General features: G+C 50.1%; 2 protein-coding genes across 4 annotated transcripts in view; both read left to right on the plus strand.

Annotated features, from left to right (window-relative positions):
- Window positions 1–21218, plus strand: part of HIP1 (huntingtin interacting protein 1) — a 146619-nt gene extending 125401 nt beyond the window's left edge. Inside the window, exons 16-32 of one of the 3 annotated variants that reach the window (XM_034988628.1) lie at window positions 428–544; window positions 2113–2214; window positions 2440–2583; window positions 2721–2856; window positions 4579–4665; window positions 4860–4967; window positions 5051–5184; window positions 9266–9376; window positions 10162–10220; window positions 10575–10668; window positions 11799–11899; window positions 12164–12269; window positions 13449–13572; window positions 14006–14067; window positions 16611–16719; window positions 17450–17531; window positions 17822–21214. In XM_034988628.1, the coding sequence (XP_034844519.1) occupies window positions 428–544; window positions 2113–2214; window positions 2440–2583; window positions 2721–2856; window positions 4579–4665; window positions 4860–4967; window positions 5051–5184; window positions 9266–9376; window positions 10162–10220; window positions 10575–10668; window positions 11799–11899; window positions 12164–12269; window positions 13449–13572; window positions 14006–14067; window positions 16611–16719; window positions 17450–17502 (1647 nt within the window). In that variant the 3' untranslated portion in view covers window positions 17503–17531; window positions 17822–21214. Of the gene's footprint in view, window positions 1–427; window positions 545–2112; window positions 2215–2439; window positions 2584–2720; window positions 2857–4578; window positions 4666–4859; window positions 4968–5050; window positions 5185–9265; window positions 9377–10161; window positions 10221–10574; window positions 10669–11798; window positions 11900–12163; window positions 12270–13448; window positions 13573–14005; window positions 14068–16610; window positions 16720–17449; window positions 17532–17821 lie in introns of all 3 variants that reach the window. The other 2 variants (XM_034988629.1, XM_034988630.1) reach the window with 2 other exon arrangements.
- The window catches only part of LOC117999481 (nuclear envelope pore membrane protein POM 121C-like), a 65964-nt gene continuing 57573 nt past the window's right edge, over window positions 17932–26322 (plus strand). The window contains exon 1 of the mRNA XM_034988627.1: window positions 17932–18000. The gene's annotated coding sequence lies outside the window, so the exon portion shown is untranslated. The remainder of the gene's footprint in view (window positions 18001–26322) is intronic.

Here is a 26322-nt window from a genome sequence, read left to right on the forward strand (position 1 = left end):
ATGTCAGCCCTGATTGGATTATCCCCCATCTTTATTATTCTTTTATTTTATTTATTCATTTATTTTTAGGGAGAGATAGGGCAGGGTTGGGGGGAAGGGTTAGAGGGAGAGAGAGAATCCCAAGCAGGCTCCACGCCCAGCGCAGAGCCTGATGTAAGGCTCAATCTCATGACCCCGAGATCATGACCTGAGCCAAAATCAAGACTCGGACGCTTAACCGACTGAGCCACTCAGTTGCCCCTGTTCTTTTAAATTCTTGAGCGTCGAGTATCTGAAGATGACATCTCTATCCTGGCTTCTCTCTGGGTAGAAAAGTGATTTCTGTGTCCAGCTGTCTGAATGTTGTCATTTGTTCTAGAAGTAGATGTTGTTCCCGAGTTGTTAAACCTGAGATAAGCCAGTTCAAGACACTGTTCCTCCCCTACAGAATGCAGAGGTGACCAAACAGGTGTCCGTGGCCAGGCAAGCCCAGGCGGATTTGGAACGAGAGAAAAAAGAGCTAGAGGACTCCTTCCAGCGAATAAGTGACCAGGCGCAGCGGAAGGTGAGGGGAAGGAAAAGTGCAGGGGGAATGAGGGAGGGGTTCTGCCTGAGCTGGAGGCGGGCCTGGGGTGCTGCCCAGGTGGAAAGACCTTGTCTTTTGCTGCAACAGGCAGCCCTGTGGGTTAGAGCCCTGTGAGCGCGCTACAAGAGGTGTGAGCATGGGACAGGGTGACCAACGCACCAGGGGTTAGAGGCATGGCGTGATAAAGAGGCTTCAGCTGAGCAGGTGCATCAGCAAAGTCTTGCCAAGGGCGAGTCTGGGATGGTTGAGAGAAGTAAAAGCACCTGGAGATCAGAGAGAGACGTGAACATTTATGAGGACTTGTGGTTGGGAGAACACCCACGAGTTGGGGTGGGATTGGCAGGCAGGTCCCATTGCAGTAAGATGTGTCAGATAGAGAAAACTGAATGCCTTACACTTAACAGTCACGCTTCTCTGTGACTCAGAGTAGGAAATACGGTCTATTTAATGGAAGTAAAAGTGTCACAAAGCAATATTCATCCTTACTCTGTGGATGCATTTGGATTTTTTTTGCTCTGTTTATTTCATTTTTTTATTTTTTATTTTTTTAAAGATTTAATTTTACAGAGGTTGGGGGGAGGGGCAAGGGGAGGGAGAGTGTTAAGCAAACTCCGCGCTGAGCACGGAACCTGACGCAAGGCTCGATCTCACAACCCTGAGATCCCAACTTGAGCCGAAACCAAGAGTTGGATGCTCAACCAACTTGGCACCACCCAGGTGCCTCCGTTTATTTCATTTTTTTTTAATGTTAGCTGTGAATTCTAATGGGTTGCAACCTGCTCTTTGAAAAGTAGCACTTACGAAAGAAATCAGGGGCGCCTGTGGGCTCAGTTGGTTGGGTGACTGCCTTCAGCTCAGGTCATGATCCTGGAGTCCCGGGATCGAGTCCCGCATCGGGCTCCCTGCTCGGCAGGGAGTCTGCTTCTCCCTCTGACCCTCCCCCCTCTCATGTGCTCTCTCATTCTCTCTCTCTCAAATAAATAAATAAAATCTTTAAAAAAAAAAAAGAAAGAAATCAAAAAGAGTTGTTTCAAGATGGTTAGATTCAGCATCATACCAGGTATTGGGATGTCTGAATGAAAGATCCAGTTCTGTATCAGTTATACTTCAATTTTAAAAAATAAAAAAACACTTTATAAGAAAGAAGATTTAGTTCTACTATTATCGGTACTATAAGCTGAAGCATGATATTTAGGAAATGTCCCTAAAATTCTCCCTTCGGCTTTCCCTGCTTAACCAGAAGAAAACTTTCTGGAACACTCTGGGCTATCACCTCCTCCCACCCACTTTTTGCTGGATGCATCCAATCTTGCATACAAGAGAGTACACAAATCTCCCATTGATGAGTTGGGGACTTTTTTTTTTTAAGATTTTGTTTTTAAATAATTTCCACAGCCAACACGGGGCTCGAACTCGTGACCCCGAGATCAAGAGTTGCATGCTGACTGAGCCAGCCAGGTGCCCCAATAGCTTGGGGGGTTTTATATGTGTTTATCTCTTACAACCACCACCCAGATCAGAGGGCTCCTGTTTTTCTTCTCTTTCAGACTCAAGAACAGACGGAAGTACTAGAGAGCTTGAAGCAAGAACTTGCCACCAGCAAACAGGAACTCCAGATTGTCCAAGGCAGCCTGGAAACTTCTGCCCAGGTGAGCATCGCCTCCCTTCCGCATTTTTCCCTCTCTGGCTTTGGGACTGCTGTCACCCGGCGTCCAGCCCCACGCAGCAGCTGACCAAGCTGGTCCCATCCGTGCTCAGTGTGTGCTTGGGGGAATGAAGGTGACGCCTCCTGTTCCCTGTGGCCTGCTGGTGGGTCTGGACTCCTGGGAAGTGGAGCGTTTAATTCTCCCTCTTTAACCCGGCCAACGTTGCAGTCAGAGGCAAAGTGGGCCGGCCAGATCGCCGAGCTTGAGAAGGAGCGGAGCAGCTTGGCGCATGCCGTGGCTCGTCGGGAGGAAGAGTTATCCGCTCTTCAGGAACAGCTCGAACACACCCAGCGGGAACTGTCCAGCGCAAAGGCAAGTAACGGATGCCCACCTCTTTAGCAGTAGCTTGAGTTAAGATGCCAGGACTCCCCACTGTGTCAAGGTGGAGGCTGCTGGAAGGCTCCTGATGGGGTCTGTGTCCGATCCTCACCTCCCTGGACCATTTCTAGGAATCCGCGTGCCAGGTCGCCAAAGACCAACGGAAAATGCTGCTGGCAGAGTCAAGGAAGGCCGCAGAGCAGGTGGTCCAGGAGGCCCTGCGGCAGCTCGAGGAGCCCACTCTGATCAGCTGTGCCGGCTCTGCAGGTACCCTCCCCCCTTGCCTGCCCGCACGTGCAAATTCGGTGGTCAGTGGTGACGTTGAATCCCACGTGACCTGAGCTCACGGGTCCTCCACCTGCTGCAAGTCAGAGTCACCTGGCGATGCCCAGGCTCCACCCTAAGATCAGTTCAGCCAGAAGCTCTGCGGCCCAGGGCCTCAGGTGGTAGAACTTTCTAAAGCCCCCAGGTGTGATACCACTGCTCGAGTCCAAGCACCAGGGGGAGGAGGAGCAGACGGCCCAATGTGTCTCTGGACAGAAGAACATGGCCTGAATGAAGAGAAGGTTGCTTGGGAGCTTCAGGCCCACACGGGGGGCAGGAACATTGAGAATACCCGTGTAGTCCCAGGCATAAACAAGGCCCACTCTGCATGTTCCAGAGTCCTAAGGGCATGCGGGTGGGGCAGCGGTCGGAGCCAGAGAAGCCCTGTGGATGAGAGGAGGGGCCTCAGGTGGCAGAGCATCCAGGCCCAGGGCACTGGTGAAGTCCTGGGTGTAGCTACCAGAGGGCCCACTGAGGACAAGGCAGATGGCAGGAAACAACCGAGAGTTGACTTTGATTATCAAATAGTCATGTCTACGGGGCGCCTGGGTGGCTCAATCGGTTGAGCGTCTGACTCTTGATTTCGGCTCAGGTCATGATCTCAGAGTCCTGAGATCGAACCCCATGTCAGGCTCCGTGCTCAGCGGGGAGTCTGCTTGAGAGTTTCTCTCTCCGCACGTCCTCCACCCCTCCCCCTGCTTGCACACGTGCACACTCTCTCCCTAAAATAATCTTTGGGAAAAAAAAAAAAGAAATGTCTCCATTTGGTGACGTCTGCGGCAAAGGCTGTTCTATCTTACTCAGCAGGGAACCCATCTGTAAGGAGGAAGGAGCACACTGAGTTCCCAGTTTACTGAGGGAATGCCAGAGAGTGGGGCAGCCGTGGGCGGATTCTGGGGAGAGACTTTATGAGCTGGGCTTTGAAGGAAGAGGACAGACAGGAGCCACTGGAGGGGAAGAAGCGGGGGGTAAAATAACACAAACAGCTGACGTTACGGAGCGCGCACCATGTGCCAACCGCCGTTCTAAGTGCTCCACACGCCTCGGCCCAGTGAATCGTCACTGTGGTGCCATGAGGTGGTCCTGTTACTCTGTTTTCACTTGAGGAAGCAGGTGTGCATGGCCTGCGATCGTAGCCACTGGTGATGGAGCCAGGAGCCACACCTGTGCAGTGACATGAGGCCCCCATACTTCAACTCCCATGTGAAAATCTTTGCGGACCTGTGCCCAGAGGCACAGAGTGGGAATGGCTGTTCTGTGTTGTGTGCACAGCATGAGCCCAGATTAGCCTGACGGAGCCAAGGGTCTGGGCTCAAGACTAATGAGAGTCCGAGGTCCTTGAAAGACGTAACAGGAAGGCCTGGATTTATTTGGGCAGGCAGTCCCGAGGAAGGGAGAGGCTCACTCTAGGCTGCTGATGTGCCTGCCCTGGCTCTTGGCTAAGGGACCAGATGGGCCCAGAAGCACAGCTTTTGAGGCTGCAGTGAGAGAGTCCTGTACGAGCGCAGTGAACCCTCTTTCCTCCGCCCTCCCATCTTAGGGCAGCTCCTGCAGGGCTGAGGCCACTCACGAGGTAGGCGCATCCGTCACGTGCCTTACCCTCACGGGGAGCAAGCAGGTCTGACAGCTCCGCCTCTGACTTTGCCCTGTCTCCCTCCACCACAGATCACCTTCTCTCCAAGGTCAAGTCTGTTTCCAGCTGCCTCGAGCAACTGGAAAAAAGCTGGAGCCGCTACCTGGCCCACCCAGAAGGTAAGAAAGGCACAGCATAGGGTCTGTCACTTAGTGATGGCTGGACCGAGTTCAGAAATGCTTGCGTATGGAAGTAGCAATGGGTTCCTCTGCACCAAGAAAGGGGTGTATATAACTTGCAAAGCAGGGAAGGAGGTAGGGAGGTAAACCTACCCCTCAACAGCCCTGAGCAACCCCCTTTAAACTCCTGGCAGATATCAGTGGGCTCCTCCACTCGGTCACCCTCCTTGCCCACTTGACCAGTGACACCATGGCTTACGTGAGCACCACCTGCCTTCGAGCCCCGCCGGAACCTGCTGACTGTGAGTACCGGGGCTGGGGGCCTGGGCTGGAAAACAGGGAGAGCAGAGGGCCTTCAAAAGTCTTGGTTGCCCTGCATCTCCAGCGCTGACTGAGGCCTGCAAGCAGTTTGGCAAGGAAACCCTCCTCTACCTGGCTTTCCTGGAAGAGGAAGGAACGCGGGAAAATGACGGCACGGCCGTGAAGAGCTGCCTCAACAGGATCTCTGCCATTACCGAGGTAGGAGCTGTGTTACTACAGGGGACAGTAACAGAGGTTCTTGGGGGTGAGTGCCGGTGATCTGCCAGGGACTCAGTGATGTCCTCAGCCCATTCTTTCTGCGCTTTCCATTTGACTCAAGAAAGCGAGAGTTGGCGCTGAAAAATCTGACCCCCTGAACGACCTTCCCGTTATATCTCATGTGTTGGCTGTGCATTGAGAACCTACTGTGTGTTCGTCACTGTGCTAAGCAGTGTCAAAGAAGAATAAGCATAGTTTCTCTGTTTTCCGGGATTTGTATCTGGTTGAACAGGTTAACACCTACCATGGCGATAACAGCATATTTATTGATTGAATAAAGATGCAGTGAGTACATTGCACATAGTGGGGAACGTATTAGATGTACAGGGACAAATAAGACATGGTCCCTATGGGAAAGGAAAATAAGGAAATCACCCATTTCTCTACAGTGGGATGAGAGCGGTAATCAGCTCTATTTTAAGAGTTCAGTACAAGGCATTTACTTGATTCCAAAAATGGGTCATAACAGTAAGTCCAGGGTATGAAGAGATCAGGGCCGGAGTTCAGATTGTCGTCATCCCTCATCTGAACTCTTATAACAGCCTTCTGATTAGTTTTTCTGCCTCTTGGCCTCTTTTCCTCTAATCTCTTCCAAAAACAGAGATCTGATTGTGATTCCTCGTTCAATAACAAAAATCAAATTATGTAATGTGATACCCAAGGACTGTCACAGTCTGGCCCTTATTCACCTTCCTGGGTCCCTCCCACCCACCACCTTCACCTTGCGGTGTTGGTGGCTAGTGCTGCAGTGTACCTGCCTACCTGTCTCTTTCCCCCATGATCCTTAAAGACAGAGCCTGCACCTTCTTCACGTCATCCCCTTGGTCCCTGGCGTATCTGGCAGGTAGCTAACACCCAGTGAATGTTTATTTAATGGAATATACATACGGAGAAAGCAAAGCAGATAAAAAGATCAGATGGGTAGGAAGGTTCATACTGGGGAGAAGTGGGCGACGAGGTAGGGAATTGTGAATGTCTGGATGAAGGAAGGCTATGGATAATGGTGAATTGCTGACCTTTCTTTCAATAGAATGACACGATCCCAGTGGTATTTTAGTGTTATTAAATTGCTGATGGCGGCCTAGGCAGCCTTACCACAGTCTGCGTTTTGCTGGAGATAGACCACCTTCTCCAGGGCCATGCAGAACTGCTTCTCAGTACGCACATGTGTAGGACACCATTAGGTGAGGAAGTAGGAATCAAATTAATTTTTTTTTAAGATTTTATTTATTTGATAGAGAGAGACACAGCAAGAGAGGGAACACAAGCAGTGGGAGTGGGAGAGGGAGAAACTGGCTCTCTGCCGAGCAGGGAGCCCAATGCAGGTCTCGATCCCAGGACCCTGGGATCGTGACCCGAGCTGAAGGCAGACTCTTAACAACTGAGCCACCCAGGCGCCCCAAGAATCAAATTAATTTTAAAAAGCAAGGTGTGAGAGGAAGATCCTGGGCAGGTTTCCTTTCTGGCAGTAGGACAGACCAGATGTTTAGAACTCTTCCTAGGACAGGGTGTGGAATATGCTAAATAAAGTTTGGGGGGAAAAATGTTACTTGAATCTGAACTGGCGGAAAACTAAGGAAATTCTCAGAATCAGAAACCAAAAGGATGCAGGAGCCAGTGTTTGTTCATCTTTTGGCCTAGAGCTTGGATTTTAGTGGGCCACACATACAGGGGAGAGTAAGAAACAAAACCTAGGCCCAAGTAGGGTCAAAGTTTGGAATGCAGAGACTTCCTCCCCAAAACAGAACTCCAAAAGATCACACCCCAAGTGAACGGGGGAAAAGCCTACTCTACTGGAGAGATCTGGTCTCAACCTTGGTTGTAGCGGGGAAAAGGAGGCAACACGGCCTCCTAGGGAATTTCTAACTACAAGCCACGTATCTGTGGCTTCAGGGTCCAAATCTACTACCTGTGTGGCCTGAAAAAAAACCCAAACAGAAAATTAAAGTAATCAGGTCATTAGGGGCCCAGGTACCTGGCAGAGGCAGATCCAAATGGTCTCTGAAGAGGTATACTTTGACTCTAAACCCCAAGGAACTTTCACAGATAAAGTCCCAAGGCCCATACATTCATCATAAATGTGTCCTATATGTTAAAGAACTTTTTAAAGGATATTAAAAAGTGTGGCAAGGAAATAAGATACTTTCAAAAGTAACCAGATATATTTGAAAAACCACCACCAAACTTCTAGAAATGAAAAATATAATCATTGAAAGTCATAACTTAGCATAGAGATCCAACAGCAGGTTAAAACAAAGCTGAAGAAAGAATTAGTGAATTGGATGATAGAACTGAAGGAATTACCATAGAATGTGGCACAGATTTTAGAAGCTGGAGTGTAGAAGTTATATGTAGAATGTTTAATCAGGGTTCCAAGTGAAGGTAATAGAAAAACTGTGTCCTTTTTCCCTAAGTAACATTTTTAGTTCTGTGTGTTACAGACTTTCTTCTACACCGTGCTTTTTCCAGCATTCTGTATATGAGGTTCATCCATGCAGATATGTTCATTTTCACTGCTCTGTAGCAGTCTGTCATGTGACTATAGCTCAAGTTATACATCTATTATGTATCTGTTTATATTTATTTACATATCTGTTATATAGCTATATATCTATTGTTGATGGATGTTTGGGTTCTTTCCAGTTTGGGGCTATCACGAATGTGTATTTGGTCACTCTGGTACATATCTCCTGATTTAAGAGTTTCTCTAGGGTGTTTGCCTGGGGATAGAATTACCACATTATAGGACACACGGACTGCTGAGTGAACAAGCAAGTCATAGGAAAATGCATAGAGTAGGATTCCTTTTAAATAAAAATCAAACCAGGGGCTCCTGGGTGGCTCAGTGGGTCAATTAGTATCTGACTCTTGGTTTCAGCTCAGGTCATGATCTCAGGGTCATGAGTTCAAGCCCCAAGTCAGGTTCCGCACTCAGTGTGGAGTCTGCTTAAGACTCTCTATTAAATAAATAAAGTCTTTAAAGGAAATAAATAAAGATCAAAACATATGTACTTCACATTATACTGTTTAAGGATGCCTTCATAGGGAGTTTTAAAAAAAAATAAGCATTCTCCTGAATTCTGTGTTTATCTTGAGGTGGGAAGCAGGGAGGGTGGAGATGGAGTTAGGGCAGAATACAAAGGAGATTTCAAAGGTACTGATAACGTTCCTTAAGCTAGTCCTTAAGTTGGGTGGTAGATACGTGGGCCATTGTTCTTATTCTTTAAACCATTCATATCTGTTTTGTACTCTCATAGGTATAACAAATAATATTTTCACAATTCACAGGCTTTGCCATCAGCCCCAAGTTCAAATCCCTGCTCTCTGCCATCCATTAGCAGTGTGACTGGGGTCAAGACATTTGACCTCTCGGAGCCTTGGCTTCCCATGTGTAGAACAGAACTAGTAACTGCCTCATATGATTGCTGTGGACGCAAAGTCCAATAAGAGGCAGAGTGTCTGGTTGGAAGGCATCACCGATATTTGAAGATGTTTTTAAAATACCTCCCAACTGGCACCTGGGTGGCACAGTCGGTGGAGCGTCCGACTCTTGGTTTCAGCTCAGGTCGTGATCTCAGGGTCATGAGATCGAGCCCCACATCAGGCTCGTGCCCAGCCGTGGAGTCTGCTTGAGATCCTCTCTCCCTCTCCTGCTGCCCTTCCCACTTTTGCTCTTTGTCTCTTTGTCTTTGTCTCTCTCAAATAAATGAATCTTAAAATAAAATACCTCCCAAGCCACAAATACACTGTACCGTGCAACTGTGAGGTCAGGGTCCAAGCAGCTGCAACTGAATGGCATTGTGGGCTTAGGCAGGGATGGCTTTCTAGAAGGAGGGGGGTGGAGTGTGAGGTTCTGGGGTTCACGCAGTAGCGAGTTCCAGACGAGGCCTGCACAGGAGGCCCCTCTGTGGGTTCCAGAAGTGTGTTACATGGCAGGGCCCTTCTCCCTTGCTTTCTGCCACGGGAGAACAGAGAGGAGGAGGTCAAAGGGTCATTGCAGCCTTTGTGATGCTGTTCCCAGGAGCTCCTGCCCAGAGGCCTGGACATCAAACAGGAGGAGCTGGGGGACCTGGTGGACAAGGAGATGGCTGCCACGTCAGCTGCCATCAAAACTGCTACGGCCAGAATCGAGGTATGGAAGCATCTGGCACGTCTCCTAAAGCGAGGCTCTTGCAGCTTCCCCATGGTGACATTGCCCACTGGATGTCTCTGACTTGTTCATGAAGGCTACCGAGGCCCCTTATGAGCCCAACCAAAACCCAAACTCCACAGGATCCCTGAGGATAGAAAATGAGTAGCCCCTCACCTACTTTGGTGTCGGTTCATCCTGCGTCATACTTCCAGGCTGACCACTTGCTAGTTGTGTCCCTTGGAATAGGTCGTTCCACGAACCTCACTAAGGTCCCGTTTCTGCATGATGGGGCAGTGGTAATAGTACCTGCCTCGGAGGGGTGTTGTAAGAGTTGAAGGAGATAATGCACATTTTTCTCAGTGGCAGGCACCCGTGAAATCAGCAGACATGATTGTCCCAGGGAAAAGCTGAGTGGGCGGCATTGGAAAGGTCCCATAGCGCTCCTTTGGTGGAAGACTCGGGCTGCCTGCCTTGGGGCGAGTACCTGCTGCTGGGACCTGGGATCTGCTGCCCCCTGTTGGCAGGGTGCCATAGCTCCCAGAATTCTGTGCACACGTCCGCCTGGGATGGACACTCACAGATGGTAGAGCCAGCCTGCTGGGGCTGCTTCCCACTGAAGAGATCAGAAGTCTGGATTCTTTTCCCGACTCACCAGGATGTGGATGGGCCCTTTCTGGATTTGGGTTTCTCAGCTGCCACAGGATGTTGGACACAAAGTGTCTCAGGATGCCAGTGAGCGCTCCAGTACCCACCATGTATTGAGAAACCCTGCTTCTTTTTAACAGGAGATGCTCAGCAAATCCCGAGCTGGAGACACAGGAGTCCAGTTGGAGGTGAACGAAAGGTCAGTCCGAGCCGTGTGGGGCCACCTCGAGGTGATCAGATGAGTCTCCCCTGCAGTGAATTATACTAATTAGAACAGTAGCAGTCATGGGCAACGGATGAGTCTGTGTAGTTGTCGACAACGGTGTTCTTGATGATAATATTGCCGTTGCATTTTAGGGGAAGAGAAACCCCGAGAATCATCACATAACTGTCCCCAGTCAAGTCTCCCTACTCACGTGCCTTTCCGTGAAGGTGTATTTCCTCCGCCTTTCCCATCCCGGGTTTGCCTGTATTTAGGCCTGAAAAAGAGAACAGACTCCTTCATTGTTCTTGGTCTCTCTTCTGTGACCCTAACTTTTTTTTTTCCTCCTAGGATCCTTGGTTCCTGTACAAGCCTAATGCAAGCTATTCAGGTCCTGATCGTGGCCTCGAAGGACCTCCAGAGAGAGATAGTGGAGAGTGGCCGGGTAAGCATGGGTGAGGACCCCTGGACAGGTCATTCACAGACTCCCAGTTTACCGAGAGGCTATACCTACTCAATACACTCGTCCACGTTCAGCAAAATCCACGGGTGCTGCCATCTCGTCCTGGGTGTGCATCTGAGGGTGCAGCTGCTTCTCATGGCCTAGCGCAGATGCCCACGGGAAGAAGCTGGGGTGCTCCCAGGTCCCCAGAGGGCAGTCAGCCTCAGCCTCCAGCTGCAGGGTCATTAACCCAGGCAACATCATTGGAACCTGCTCTGGAAACCCCGTGTGCATTGCAAGCCTGGACCCTCAGAGGTGGAAGGGAGAGCTTTTGAAAAATTGGCCAAATCAGAGGGGCCGGCCTGGTTGCTGACCTTTCCTAGTGAGTGCGGCCATGTCTCCTTCCCGCAGCAGAGTCTGCTGACAGTTATTCACAGACTCTGCCCCAGTCTCTGGTCGACGTGCTCACTGGGCTTTCTCCCTCCTCTGCTTGTGTGTTTCCTTCTCACACCCTGTGTGCAGCTGTAACTCAGGGGACAGAGGCCCAGTGAGGGATTCCGGACCTGAACACTATCCTTCAAAGAAGGCAGCCATATCTGCTTTAGTGGTGGTGCTTTTTATCAGTCCAAGAGGGGATGTTTTCTATCCCCAAAACAGAGAGAGGGACCGAGCAAGGAGCACCTGTGGCTTCCAAGACTATCAGATACTTCCAAAGCATGAAGGCATTTTAAAATTCCAAGGAGAAATAATTTGCTTCAATTATTCACTGAGTACTCTTCTCTTTTGGCAAATCGTGGCGAGCGGTTAGGCTCCTCTCGGATCACGTTGTTCCTGTGTGCACGTGGATAGATAGAGATTCTTATATATACAACATGGAAATGTGATATAAGAGAAATGCTACGGGCTTTGGAGTCAGAAACGTCTAGGATTTACTTCCACTTATCTCCTGCACGAACTGGGGAAGAGTATCTTTGCTTTTCTGAGTCTTCGTTTGCTCGTCTGTAAAATGGGGTGATAATGCTTACGTCTTGGGGTTGGTGTGAGGTCCGTATGGGAGTAATAGACATAAAAGCAACTGGGGCATAGGAGGCCCTTGAGAAAAAGCTAGTCGTTACTACCTTTCACTTCCTCAGGGCACAGCATCACCTAAAGAGTTTTATGCCAAGAATTCCCGATGGACGGAAGGACTCATCTCGGCCTCCAAAGCCGTGGGCTGGGGAGCCACTGTCATGGTGTAAGTGTCTGTCACTCCCAGGGCTCCTCAGCCCCACCCCCAGTTCCATCAACCCATCCCAGACAGCAACCGAGGGCAAACAGTCTGCCCCTTGGAAATGAACTGTTGGTAGGGAAGTCAACGGGACTGAAAGTTGGAAAGGGAGCCTGGATCTCCTGGGGCTGCACAGGGATGGGCCGGGCCGGCCGTGCTCTCTGGAGGCGGGATCATAAGGGGTTGCAGCTGTCCGGGACATAATTTGTCTCGTCCCTTTCTGACTACCAGGGATGCAGCCGATCTGGTGGTGCAAGGCAGAGGGAAATTTGAGGAACTGATGGTGTGTTCGCACGAAATCGCTGCCAGCACAGCCCAGCTTGTGGCTGCCTCTAAGGTAGGACCTGCACCAGACTCTCCAGGGCACTGTAAGGTCCGGCGAGGCTGCAGACTACTGGGACGGCGGAGCCTGCCCCAAGAACAGATGATTTATCCAGGGTCCAGGTAGATGAGGTCCCAAGTTAAAATTCTGCCTCTCAAGGGTCCCCTCCTCCCCTCCCCTGAGAGCCTTTCCTCCGCCCAGCTCGCCACACGGGCTCTCCTCTCGGCTCTCAGCGCTTTTGTGACAAGTGGCCTTTGAGGGTCCCAGCCATGCCGACCTCCGATTAGCAATCCGGGTATTCAAGGAGCACTCAAATAAGGAATGTGTCAGCGCCATGAGCTGGTTCCCTGGCTCGGCTCTGAGGTTCCTGAAGTCTCCAAATTTGAACCATTGCCCCCAACTAATCGTAATACAAAGCTTGTTACCAAAATCTGTCTGTGAGTTTTATAGTACTCTGGGGAGCGTCCTTATCATCCTTATTTATTGTTGTCCCAAATTAGTGTCCACAACGAGAACAGTTTATCACAAGAACTGATAAAGCTAGAGTCTGAGGCTACCAAGCAAATAAGCCAGGAGTAATTTTTCATATTAGAGATACGCCAAGAGTTGACCCTATAAGAGCATTTTTTAAAGATTTATTTAGGACGCCTGGGTGGCTCAGCCTTAGGTTAAGCGCCTGCCTTCGGCTCAGGTCATGATCCCAGGATCCTGGGATCGAGCCCCACATAGGGCTCCCTGCTCCGCGGGGAGCCTGCTTCTCCCTTTGCCTGCCACTCCCCCTGCTTGTGCTTTTGTGTGTGTGTGTCTCTCTCTCTGACAAATAAAATCTTTTTTAAAAAATTTTACGTATTTATTTGAGAGAGAGAAAGAGAGAGAGCGTGCACATGCCCAAGTGGGAGACGGGCAGAGGGACAGGGAGAGAGAGAGAATCTTCAGCAGACTCCCCACTGAGCACAGAGCCCGACATGGGGCTCGATCTCACGATCCTGAGATCATGACCTGAGCCAAAAGCAAGAGTCCGACACTCAGCCGACTGAGCCACAACACACGCCCCTTATAGGAAGCAATTTGTAAGAAGTCGACTAGTGACCCCTAGTGATCCCGTATGTTTGTTAGGAACCATTGGACCAACTTCTTTGACTCTGTCCTTGCCGCCATGTGCTGTGTGAACCTGACTCTGCTTGGTCCTGGCAGGTGAAAGCTGACAAGGACAGCCCAAACCTGGCCCAGCTGCAGCAGGCCTCCCGGGGGGTGAACCAGGCCACCGCCACTGTCGTGGCCTCCACCATCTCGGGCAAATCCCAGATTGAGGAGACAGGTAGCCGCCCCGAAGCACTGCTTTCCATATCCATCCTGTCCAGCTAGTCTCTATGTCCCCAGTTTCCCACAACTCCGTTTCCACATTCTCTCTCATTCATCTTTTCTACGTGCGTGCTTACTTCCTCGAAAGGGGGGGACACCACGTACACATGCTGTTTCTGTCACCATAGCAATAGGCCTTAAGGTCGATTTTTCATGTAGCGATTGCTCTGGATTCAAAGACACGACTCTTCTGGGCTGGGGGGTAGGGGCGCGCCCAATCCTCGTTACCCTGTCAGCGCACTTCCTCCCCGTCTATACATCAGTGACTTTCACATGTGTTTTGGGAACTAGCGAGCATTTCAGCAGAGTGCTGGTATCATACGGCCGCCTCTCAGGCGAGAGAGTCGGCCAGGGTGTCACCTGACAAGACCTTCCCTCCGCCCTTGCAGACAATATGGACTTCTCCAGCATGACACTGACCCAGATCAAACGCCAGGAGATGGATTCCCAGGTAGGATCCCCGCTTCCACGTCTGTTCCATCGGTTGCCAGTGACATCGATCCCAAGTCTGATCCCCATGGAGAGAAGCCAGTAGGGGAGAGACTTGGGGAGGAAACACACACAGATGGACCCAGTAGCCCAGGCATGAATGTAAATGACACTGGAAGGGACAGTGGCGGTGGAGACAGACGATGGGTTAAGTTCAGAATCTTAACTGTGGCTCACTGGTCTCGGACTGGTGTTCCCCTCACCGTTACCATCAGGGATCTCCTAGCAGACATCAACTAGTATTTAATGTCTTACGATGGATGATTTTTTTTTTAAGTCGAGTTGACACACACTGTTACATTACTTTCAGGCATACATGCAATGGTTTGACAATTCTGTGCATCATTCGGTGCTCGCCACGTTAAGTATAGTCACCGTCTGTCACCATGCAACGTCATAACAATACTGTTGACTATATTCCCTATGTTGTACTTTTCATCCCCATGACTCACTCATCTGGTAATGTACCTCTTCATCCCCTTCACCTGTTTCACCCATTCCTCCACCCCCTCCCCCTCTGGCCACCCCCAATTCTCTGTATTTATGAGTCTGTTTCTGTTTGGTTTTGGTTTTTGGCAATTTTTTGAAAACTTCTGATATGAATTCTTTGTGTATGACCTTGGTTTAAAAAAGAAAAATCGATTCACTGAGAACCCATCAAAGGCAATGCCATTTCTCCCAGTTCGTAAAGTTAAGGCATGTGGAGAAATAGGAATCAGTGGGATCCTGAAAAAAGATCTGACATCCTTGTTCTAGAATTACTGGTCCCAGTCTTGGGGTAAAGTCCAGATTGAGAATGTGAAAGTCTCTGTGGGGGTCACTTGGCACTTTTAGGAAAAATCACATCAGGTGCGAGTCCCTGCCATCTACACTGTCTTGCTTACTGGGCTCATCCAGTCCCGCTTGACTGCAGATTCCATCTATATGCTGATAAGTACCAGATTCTTCTCCCCGGCCTCGATCTTCTCCTTGAGCTCTGTGCTTGTCCAACTGCCTACTTGATCTCTCCACTTGATGCCAAATACGTCTCCAACTTAATGGGTCCAAACCAGGGCTCCCGATTTCCCTCCCACCCAGATCTGCCCCTCTTCTTGTTTTCTCCGCCTCAGTAACTGGAACCCCCCACACCTGGGTGCTAAGACTTAGGAGTCATCCTTGGGTCCTCCCTTCCCACTCACCCTTCTACATCCAGTCCCCCAGCGGGTCCTGTCAACTCCAACTCTCCAAGCCTGAACCTTCCCCCTCTTTTCCATCTTCCTAACCCTGCCTGAGCTACCATCGTTTCTCTCCTGAACTACTGCAAAGGCAGCTTAACTGCAATGCATGCGAGGACTTGTTTCCAAGTGGTCCCATGGTGGGGCCGGGTGGTGGGGCAGTTGGGGGCAGAGAATAGGAAAGAACATTGCTGAGACAGGTCCAGCCCTGGGTTGACAGTTGGTGGAACTCGGTGAAAGGTCCATGATGGGGTTTGCCAGATCGTCTCCATCTTTCCGTATGGTTTTACATTTTCCACAATAAAAAATTTGAAAAGAAAAAAAAAAAGGAACCGCCTAACCACTCTCGCCCCACCCCAGAGTTTGTTCAGGTTCTACAGATTTTTAAAAGCATAAATGACAGCACGTCACATCTCTGCTTGAAATCTTCGAGTGGCTTCCCTTTCACACTTAAGAGTTAATATCCAAACTCCTGCCCCCAACCCTGGGGCCCTGGATGAAATGACCCTGGCCTGTTTCTCCATTCTCCTCTCGTGACCCTCTCCCCACTCATGCGTCGGCCACATGGGGCTCCTTTCTGTTCTTCCGATACCTCAAGCTCCCGCCTGCCTGAGTAGCATTTGCTGATCACCCTTGGCCTTTATCACGTGACCCTGTGTCATTTTCATTACGTTCTGATCTGTTCTTGTTCGTGAGTTTGTGTTTCCCCCCCTGCAAGGTAAGCAGGGACCTTGTCCGTCTGTGCACCACCGCGTCTCCAGCACCTGCCGCAGAGGCCGGGGTACATGATGGGTGCTCAGCAAACAATTCTTGAATTAATAAAATAATAACTAGTATTAGTACTAGTAAAATAACTAGAATTAATGAGGAGTAGGGGTAACCAGGAACCAGCCGTTTTCTTGGTAGGATTGTGCTTTTTCCTGTATGATGATAACCCTACGTTGTACCAGCCCCTCAGAGAGAATCATCTGAGCTGACTCTTGCCTGGATTTCCAGGAAAGCAGGATTGAAGCAGAAGGGGAACTGGATTGGAACACACCACACATATAGGCTAGATACCAGAGTTGCTTTCAGGTAGAGATTTCAGAGGAGCATGAGATGAGCCCTACACCCACTGGGGCTATAAAGCATCACCTCCAGGAGAGGGTCCCAGTGAGTAAACGGAAGAGCCACTGGGATAGACGGGTAAACAGGAGAGGATAGAGGAAATCAGCAGAGAAGGAGAGGGATTAAGTCAAAGTGAGACCATTGTCAGATTGCTGCTCAAAAGAAAATTCCACTCTTCCCACAGGTCAGGGTGCTGGAGCTGGAGAATGACCTGCAGAAGGAGCGTCAAAAGCTGGGAGAGCTTCGAAAAAAGCACTACGAGCTCGCTGGTGTTGCCGAGGGCTGGGAAGAAGGTGGGCCTCTCTGAGGGCCAGCACTGGCACCGAGAGGGGAGGGTGCGTGGAGGGCCTTCCCCTCAGACGTGACAGAATGAGGCGCCCTTCGGGTCACTGACTTCCCCCTCTCAACTCACAGAGCATGTTTCAGTTGTAAATAATGTTCAAGCCCCAAAACTGGCATAATTTGGGGTGAATTGAAAGCTTTTGTTGTCACCTCTCAAGACCTTAATGTTGACCAGTAGGCTCGTCACTCCCTCGCAGCCATTCCCTTCCAGGCCCAGTTAGCCTGGCGTGCATAGAGTTGAGTAGTGAACGAATGGATGGCGGTCAGTGAAGAGCCTGCAGATGGGGCGAGGGGATTACAAGCCTCAGTGACTGACTAGAATCAGCAGTGGGCAGCAATGGCCGCATGAGAGAAAGGGTCAGGGGCTAGAAATGGGGTACAGTGAGGGGATGATGGTGGGCCCACCAGCCCAGAGAGGCGTTATCACCCAGAGTCTGCTGCTTTCCCACGTGCCCAAAGCGGCCAACTTGATCATGACCAGGACTGCAAACTCTCATTGTCTTGACTGACTCTGGGAGCCAACCACAGATGGATACCAGTCATTCTGGGCACGTAACTCAGGGAGTAGATGGTTATGAGCGTGAGGTATTGGAGAGCCCAACATGGTGGCCGTTTTTGTTGGTGAAATGAATGCGCGCACACGTGTAGTGCTAGGAAGCAAAAATTATCATTGTCTTTCAGGAACCGAAGCGTCTCCACCTGCACTGCATGAAGCGGACACCGGAAAAGAATAGAGCCACGTCGACACCCCACACGTCCGAGTGTAAATCTTGTGGCCTGTCTGTGTGTGTGTTATTCGCCAGCCACGGCCTAAGCCCCGGGGGAGTCCCAGTGGCAGCCACACCACTCCCGTTGTCCAGTGCCAGGGACCCCAGTCACTGCCTTCCACAGAGGAGGGGGGGACCAGGGCCACCCCTCGCGGAGAGGACCTCCCTCCCCATCCTGCCTGCCATTAGACCCCCAGATGCTCGGCGGCCTTGTCCGAGGGGCTCGCTGTTTCCAAGAACCCTGGTGAGGGGCCACCTCACGCGTTTTCTTCTGTTTTCTCCTCAGCCTTTTCTGTTTCACCATCTGCACCAACTCGTGAGCGTCAGAGGGCTGGCGGGGCGCCAAGCCAGGACGCCGTCCTAAATCTGTGCCAACTGAACAGCGGGAGCGTCCTGGCCGAGCACGCTGAGGCAACTCTCCCCTCTCTTGGCAGTTCCATGGATTTCCCACTGCTTCTTATGGTGGTTGGTTGGGTTTTTGTTTTTGTTTTTATTTTCTTCTTTCAGCGTTCCCTCATAGAGCCAACTCTCCCAAAGGGAGCACCCCTGGAGCTCTGAGCCATCAGGGGCCCCTAACCACAGCAGTTAACAGCAATGGTGCTGCTCAGGCTTCTCCTTGGTGCTCCACACCAGCCTCCATGCTGAGTGTCCCGCTGAGCGAGTCTGGGGCAGCCGAGGCCACTCCCCAGAGGTGGGCACCGCGGCTCGGCCCCACTCTCCTCCAAGGGCAGAAGCAGAGCGAGTGCCTTTCCTTCCTAAAGCGAGAGCCCAGCTGAAAGCCTCTGACCGGGGGTAAAGAAGGCGGGAAAGGAGGGGTGCACACAACCCAGGCCTCAGGAGACCCCTTTCTTGGGAACTTCTGGTGCCCAGGCTGAAAAACCTTGTCATGTGCTTGAGTGTGCTGGGGAGAGTAGCCACCTTCTTACCCCAGAATGAATTTTCCGTGCCACCTCCCTTCAGGCCCAGGTGGGACCCTGAGAGGGAGCGCGTGAGGGCTTTTCCAACTCCTCTCTCCAACTGGCCGCCTGGGCATCCTCTTGAACCTGAAGAAGATAATTCCATGTTCTACCTAAGGGACAGACCCAGAAGATCAGGCAGATTTGCTCCCGGCAGGAAAGAACCCTGTGCTTGGTTGGGTACCTTTAATATTTATTACTAACCTCTGTTCGGCGGCGGCGGCAGCCTCCAGAAAGACGCTTTGAGCAATCAGGATTTGAGGTGTGGTGATGGTGGGGCTGCATGGCTGCCCCAGGTCATGAGTCTTCAAGAATCAGACACCAGGCCAACATGCTTCCCAGTCTGTTACTGGCCTAGACCCCGAGGCAAGCAGGTTCCTCAGAGCACCTGGGTCAGGGAAACCGAGAAAGGGAGACCACTGGCTCTGAGCCTTCCAGCCACACGTCCCGGGCCCTTGCTGCCTGGACAGGATGAGGACAGAGGGCACATTAACGGCTTCCTAGGGGCGGGCAGCCTGACAGCACTTGTCCACCTCCAGACGGACAGACCCCAGCATTTAAGTGACCTTCCGATCTTGGACAAACGGTATCTTCCTTCCTTATCTGTAGCAACTCCTAGGTAGAAGCCAACAAGCACTTCCCAGGACCTGTCCCACAGGAGCATTGCTAAGTGTTGCTATGTGATAGGTGGCGAGGTCCCTGTTTGATCACTGTGAATCAACCGCTCTCCTTCCCCCCCCACCCTCCCCCTCCCTCTCTGTGCATTTTCTAAGTAGGGCACTCAAAAAACACTCTCCCATTAGCTCAGATTCCAAGACTCAGACAGGTGATCACGTTGGGCTAAAGAGGGGTCAGCCGCAGAAGATAAGCGGTCTTACGCTTAACACTTCTTTGTGCTCAGCGTTTTTCCATCCGGGGCTCAGAAGGAGTGGTGCGTGGCGCCCCTGGCCCAGTTGTGCCAATTAAGCCAATCGGTGTGGTCTCAGAGTGGGTCAGCATTTCCACAGCGGACTAGTCCTCACTTCCAGAATCTCGGCCGAACTGTTGTGCTCCGAATTACCAGTGGTGAGAAAAATCTAGTATATTGGACCACACTGGGATTCTCTGAATAACGTTCCCTCTAAAAAGCCACAGTAATTTTTTAAATCTTTGCAGACTTCGCCTGAGTAATAAGACCATGAAGAAAGAGATTAAACAGGAACACAAGCTAATCCCATGTCACACAAGAAGTATCCGTCGGGGGTAGCGTAGTATTTGTCCTCGCTTGCCTTAGGAGCTGGCCCATCCTCTAGCCAAAATCAAATTGTCCTACCTTGGCTTTTCTCAAGTAAGGGTGTTTATACTTGGTGTGAAATACTTGATTCAAACAGGAATGACATCCTAAGGCTAAAAATGAACCTCATAGCCTTTTAAAGTAGTCACTGAGCATCCTGAGTGACTGAAGTCCCATGGGCCAGTGTAATTGGGTCACAGCAAGGCAGAACAACAAAAGATGGCTTAGGACTGATGAGAGGTTGAAAGACAGCCGTATCCCTTATTTAATTTTCTATACAGTTGCTCTAATATCTCTAGAGTAAGGGGGTATGTGTACATAATAAGGAAAAAAAAAGGTAGAAAAGACCTGCCTTTTGTGGGGTTCTTTTATATCTGAGTCAGGAGTTTAAATTAGACTGTAATTTAGATTGTTGCCTAGTTCTGCCGCTGACAGCAAGATCCCTAGGGTCCCACCTGAATCTAAGTCCCTAATCCAGTGGCTGGAAGAACCAAACATTGCCCAGAATGTCCTTAACGTTGGAAGTGTTTGAGCTGCCAAGTCAACACCAGGGTTAACCAGGTACCACGGGGGTCACAATGCATGTCGTTCATCCTCAGATTGGCTTGCTTCGGCCTCTCGCCGAAGAGGAGCTGGTCCTGAGCTTGCACCTGGGAAATGCTCACTTCTCGGCCAGCTCCTTAGTCTGGAGGGGTCTCCCGGCTCCACTTACCCTGGTCTTTAGCCACCGGTCAAGTTCTTGCTACCTTCTACCACCTTTGCAAGTGTCTGGAAATCCTTCCTGCCAATGAAAGCCTTCGATCCTGGCATTGGCCTTTCAACCGGACCGGCTCTGGCCTGTCTCCGCCGTCCTCGGTCCCCCGGAGACCACGCTGTCTGTAGCCTAGACAGCCACCCCTGCGGGCCCACCAGCCTTCACCGCAGATGCCCCTCCGTCTCCCAGGGTCAGACCAAATGCAGGATCAGCAACCCAAAGTGGTGGCACAGCCTCTCGCCCCCAGGAGCCAAAGCAACGGGAAATCATGGGTTAGATGCCATTGGGTCCGATTCTGAGAGTAGATCATTTCCAGACATGTCTTTCAGGTGACCCTCAACTACCTCAGTTTGAAGGCCCTAAATGAAGCTGATTACTACTCCTAGGGACAAACCGAGGGGGTTCCGATAAATCTTGCTGATAACTTATAACAAACTCTCACATTTAGGTTCGCAGGGATAGGTTGGGTTTGTTTTTCTTCTGTTCTGTTTTTAACCTCCCCCCCCCCACCCAGTTTTCCATTAGAATAGTTCTTAGAAATGGATTTCATTTTTCACTGAGTGCCTACCTTCCCAGGGCAGGTAGCGACAGGCTCTTATTCCCTTCCAACAATACTTTTATTATGGTATTAAGACCTTTCTTTGTATAATACATTGCATCTGTGTTTTCAATTTTTCAAATAAATATTTCAACCTGGCAATGGAGAACGGTGGTGCTAACTGACCATCCAACATAGTTTTGGGGTCAGGGTTCCAGTGAAAAGCCTACACTTCTCTCCTGGGGTTCACCGAATCCCACCTAACCTCTGCACTTCTGGGAGGAGATCTTAAAGATAGGAATACTTGTGAGGAATACAGCTGCTGGGGCGCCTGGGTGGCTCAGTTGGTTAAGTGACTGCCTTCAGCTCAGGTCATGATCCCAGAGTCCCGGGATCGATTCCCACACCAGGCTCCCTACTCAGGGGCAGTCTGCTTCTCCCTTTGACCCTGCCCCCTCTTGTGCTTGCTCATGCTCTCTCTCTCTCTCTCTCTCAAATAAATAAAATCTTTAAAAAAAAAAAAAAAAGGAATACAGCTGCTATAGAGAACCTGGTTTGACTCCTCAGTCACATTCCGTCCCCTGTACCCTCTCCTGTCCTTGGGAATGATCGAACAGAACATGCCAGAATGGTCAGTATTGTCATTTACCTTGACGCCCAGGTCTGTGCATAAAATCTGGCGTCTCGGGCTATGGATACAACTTTCTCCACCATCAAGATGCAAAAGGAACCTGTCACCTTAAAACTGGATGGGACAACTGCTGCTCAGGGACAGAAGATGCCAGTCATAAGGGGATTCAGAACAAGCCAGTCCCAGCTACCACAGGATCTGCAGGGGGAGCTGATGAACGGCCGGGGCTGGTTGCACGGAAACTTCACCAGCGGCATTATCTGCAACCTCGCACTGCTGGTGCGTGAAGCCAAGGGGACATCTGAGGGAGGGAGGTGGGTGGGGAAGGCCCAAGGATGATAAGTGAGAGAACTACCCAAATGACTCATCAAGTAAGGAGAGGACTGCCCAGTGGGAAGATGATCTGGATAAACACAGAAATGGGGAATGCTTGCCTACAGCTGGGGTTTTCTGCTCCCTGCAGCAGAATGCAAGGGTGAGCCTGTTGCATCTGAAGAACCACTGATGAGACAATGGACAGACCTTGGTCACAGCTCTCTCTTTTTTTAAGATTTTATTTGAGAGAGACAGCACAAGCAGGGGGAAGAGCAGAGGCAGAGGAAGCAGACTCCTGGCTGAGCAGGGAGCTGGATGCAGGGCTTGAACCCAGGACCCTGAGACTGTAACCTGAGCTGAAGTCAAACGCTTAACCGACTGAGCCCCCCAGGCACCCTGGTCACAGGTCTCTTACAGATCACTCCAGGGCTCAAGTGTGAAGCTGAGGGGTCCAGAAAGCCAGGCAGAGGACTGCCTTGAGCTTTGAAGTGCTTTCCAGGACCCGGGTCTGGCCTGGGGCAGCTGTGCCACCCGGCAGGGCGACTCTCCCAGGTGTACCCCAGCCCTCAACTCCCCCACCTGCACATGGCCTTGACCAGATGCCCCAGAGGCTCTGGTACTCACACCCGAGAGGTCTTCCCAGCATCCTGTGGCCAGGCCCCAGTTCTAGAACGCAGCTTGGTTGGCTGGTCACTGGCCAGCAGAGCATTGTAAGGATTCGTGAGATTAGGCCACTAGAATGATACGCATTGAGGGGCGGGAGTTAGGGTTTATACAGATGGACCAAATTTGCTTGGGGCGTAGGGGTGACCCTGCCAAGGTAAAAAGGAACAAAGGCTTGGAATGGCCAAGGGGGGAGGACAGCATAGCAGAAATCTAAGCTGAGGGCACAGAGCTGAGGCGTGTTCCGTACTGTTGTCTCAAGTGAGTTCATCTTGTCCACCGTGGTTGTCCTGAGTCTCTAATGCGTTCCTGAAGGTACAGTAGGTAGGCCTGTCAGCATTTTGGGGTGAATGAATGATTTCTCTTTTTGCACTGCATTCTTAAGTTATACACACATTTTGTGCATCCATTCATTGTGTGAGCACTAAAATTTTCAAAGATGAAGACATTCTGTTCCTCACCCTCAAAAGTTGCATGCACACATCATGGGTCATCAGAGGTCTGTCCTGTCGGGCACTGGGAACACAGTGGAGAGCAGAAACAGACCCACCCTTCTGGAGGCTAGTCAGGGAAACAAGTAGGGTAATCAAATAATCACAAGAACAAATTTATAACTCCAGTTGACCCTTGAAGGACACGGGTTTGAGCTGCGGGGGTCCACTTATATGTGGATTTTTTTTCCCCATAAATATGGTCAGTACTATAAATGTATTTTAGGAGTTCCTTAACATTTCCTTTTCTCTAGCTACTTTATTGTGAGAATATAGAATGTAATACATACCCAAAATATGTGTTCGCCGACCGTTTATGTTGTTGGTCCTGCTTCTGGTCAACAGTAGGCTATTAAGTTTAGGGAGAGTCGAAAATTACACGTGGATTTTCAACTGTGTGGGGGGTCATTACCCTAAACCCCCACATCGTTCAAAGGCCAACTGTATGTCTAGAGGGAGCGCAATAACAAAATGCTCTGAGAGCATGGGAGGACAGTTATAGGAATGCCTCCTTGATAAACTGAGAGCTGAACTAAGGTACAGAGTGTCAGGGGGTGTTAACTGAGCAACAACTAGGGAGGGAAAGCTCATTCTCAGTAGCAGGAGTTGCATGTGCAAAGGCCCTGGGGGCCATTAAAGGAATTGAAAGGCCAGTACAGCCAGAGCCCAGACAGTGGTTCAAGATGAGTCTGGGGGTGCCTGGGTGGCTCAGTCTGTTGAGCATCTGACTCTTGGTTTCAGCTCAGGTCGTGATCTTGGGGTCGTGGGGTCAAGCCCCACATGGGGCTCTGTGCTCAGCGCAATCTGCTTGGGATTCTTCCCCTCTTCTTTTCCCTCCACACACCCCCACCCCCGGACGCGCATGAATATTTGAATATTATTTATTCAAATAAATAAAATAATTAAATATTTTTTTAAAATAAGATGAATCTGGACAGAGAGGCAGGAGCAGATCCATGCAGACAATGGAAAGCGGCTGATGGGCTTTAGGCAAAGAGATGTCAAAACCATACTTGCATTTTGAACAGACCATTCCATTTGCAGTGTGGAGAACAGACCAGAGGGCAGGCAGCAAGAGTGGGTGCAGTTGAGTAGGAAGCTCCTGCTGCAGTCCAGGCAGAGCATGGTGGGAGATAAGACAGTGGCGGTGGTGGACATGGAGAGAAATGACAAGCCGGAAGCACGCGTAAAAGGCAAAATATTCGGGCCTCGGTTTCAAGAGAGGAGTCCCAGGTTTCTGGCTTGTGGAACCGGTGGGGTGCCATCCACTTGAGAGAGACACCACAGGAAGAGGGCCAAGCTTGGCACAGATACGTCCTCAGCTGAGTTGCCTCTGAGCATCCAGGTGAAGATACTAGGTGGGCCCTGGAGCTCAGAGAAGTTAGAGGCGATTGGAATTTCATGGTAACTGGAACCAAAGCTGAGATGGCCAAGGCAAGGGCGTGAGGAAAGGAGAGGGTCCAGCACTGAGGCATTTCGGTATTCAAAACAGCCAAGTATAGCAGGCTACGCTTGGCAAGGACCTTTGAAAGGGCAGCTTGAGAGGTAGGAGGAAAATCGGGTGAATTGGCACTTGAAAACGAAGGGGGACGTGTTTCAAGGAGTGACACGAGATCATGCCAATACTGCTGTTTTGAGTGCGAGTTACCAGCAGATGCTATAGGAGCTGTTGAGATCACTCCCAAATGGGAAGATCGGGAAAGGCTGCATTTGAACTGTAACTGATCCATAAAGGACAGATCAGATTTCAAAAGGTAGAAATTAGGGACGAGGATATAGCAGAAACAGGGAGATGTCACGAAAGATACAAATACGAGGAAGCGAGGTTAGGAAAACAGTTATACTCTGGTTTGGTTAAAGCGTCGACTGTGTGAGCAGAGAAGTGGGAGATGAAGCTGAAAAGGTAAGTTGTAGCCGAACTAAAGAAAATTTTGACTCCCGGGCTGAGAAGTTTTCATTTTGTTCCCTAGTGAGCCATTGACAGGTCCTAGGTAGGAAGATGGACCCGCCTCTCAACCTCACCTCCTGGGTTGACCCAGGCAGCCCGGCCAACTGAAAGCACTTTATTGTCACCCCACAAGATCCTCCACACTCCCCCATTGATTTACTTATTTTTAAGTCATCTCTACACCCAATGGAGGGCTCAAACTCACCACCCCAAGATCAAGAGTCACATGCTCTTCTGACTGAGCCAGCTCCTATTCAAAGGAAAGGGAGGTTTGAGGTGATAACTTTGGGAGGTGATGACATCAAGAGAAGTGTTTTTAAGAAAGATGGAAGCACGGGGTGCCTGGGTGGCTCAGTCGTTAAGCGTCTGCCTTCAGCTCAGGTCATGATCCCAGGGTCCTGGGATTGAGCCCCGCATCGGGCTCCTTGCTCCGCGGGAAGCCTGCTTCTCCCTCTCCCACTCCCCCTGCTTGTGTTCCCTCTCTCGCTGTGTCTCTCTCTGTCAAATAAATAAAATCTTAAAAAAAAAAGAAAAGAAAGAAAGAAAGAAAGAAAGAAAGAAAGAAAGAAAGAAAGAAAGAAAGAAAGATAGATGGAAGCATGCTTCAGAGCTAAAACAAAGTCAGAGGAGGTAGAGATTGAAGTATGGCAGAAAGAGGAGGAAGGCTGTAGCACATTGCTTGAGATGTGGATCCATTCATTCCTCCCACAAATTCTTATTCCACGTCCACCCTGTTGAAAGGCACGAGGGCTACAGGCCAGGGACACGTCTGCCCTCCGGGAGCTCGCAATCCTGCGGGGCAACTGGCACGGAACCAGTGGGAGGCAAGACCCAAAAGGTGCATGAAAAGGAGGACACAGCAAAGGAGCTAGTACGTTCAAGGAGGTCAGGAGAAGCTCCCATGAGCAAATGACATTTAAGCTGAAACCTAAAGAATAAGTAAAAGTTGGCATGGGGGGGGAGCACCTGGGTGGCTCAGTCAGTTAAGCACCTGACTTCGGCTCAGGTCATGATCTCAGGTCCTGAGATGGAGCCCCACGTCAGGCTCTGCACTCAACGCAGAGTCTGCTTGTCCCTCTACCTCTAAATTTTTTAAAAATTTAAAATTTAAAAATTTAAAATTAAAATTTAAAAAATTCAAAATTTTAAAATTTTAAAATTAAATTTTAATTTTTAAAAAAATATTTAAATTTTTCTAAAATTAAAAAAAATCTTTAA

The sequence above is a fragment of the Mirounga leonina genome, unplaced genomic scaffold, assembly GCF_011800145.1.
Source record: "Mirounga leonina isolate KUSES-001 unplaced genomic scaffold, KU_Mleo_1.0 Mir_454, whole genome shotgun sequence".
Taxonomy (NCBI): domain Eukaryota; kingdom Metazoa; phylum Chordata; class Mammalia; order Carnivora; family Phocidae; genus Mirounga; species Mirounga leonina.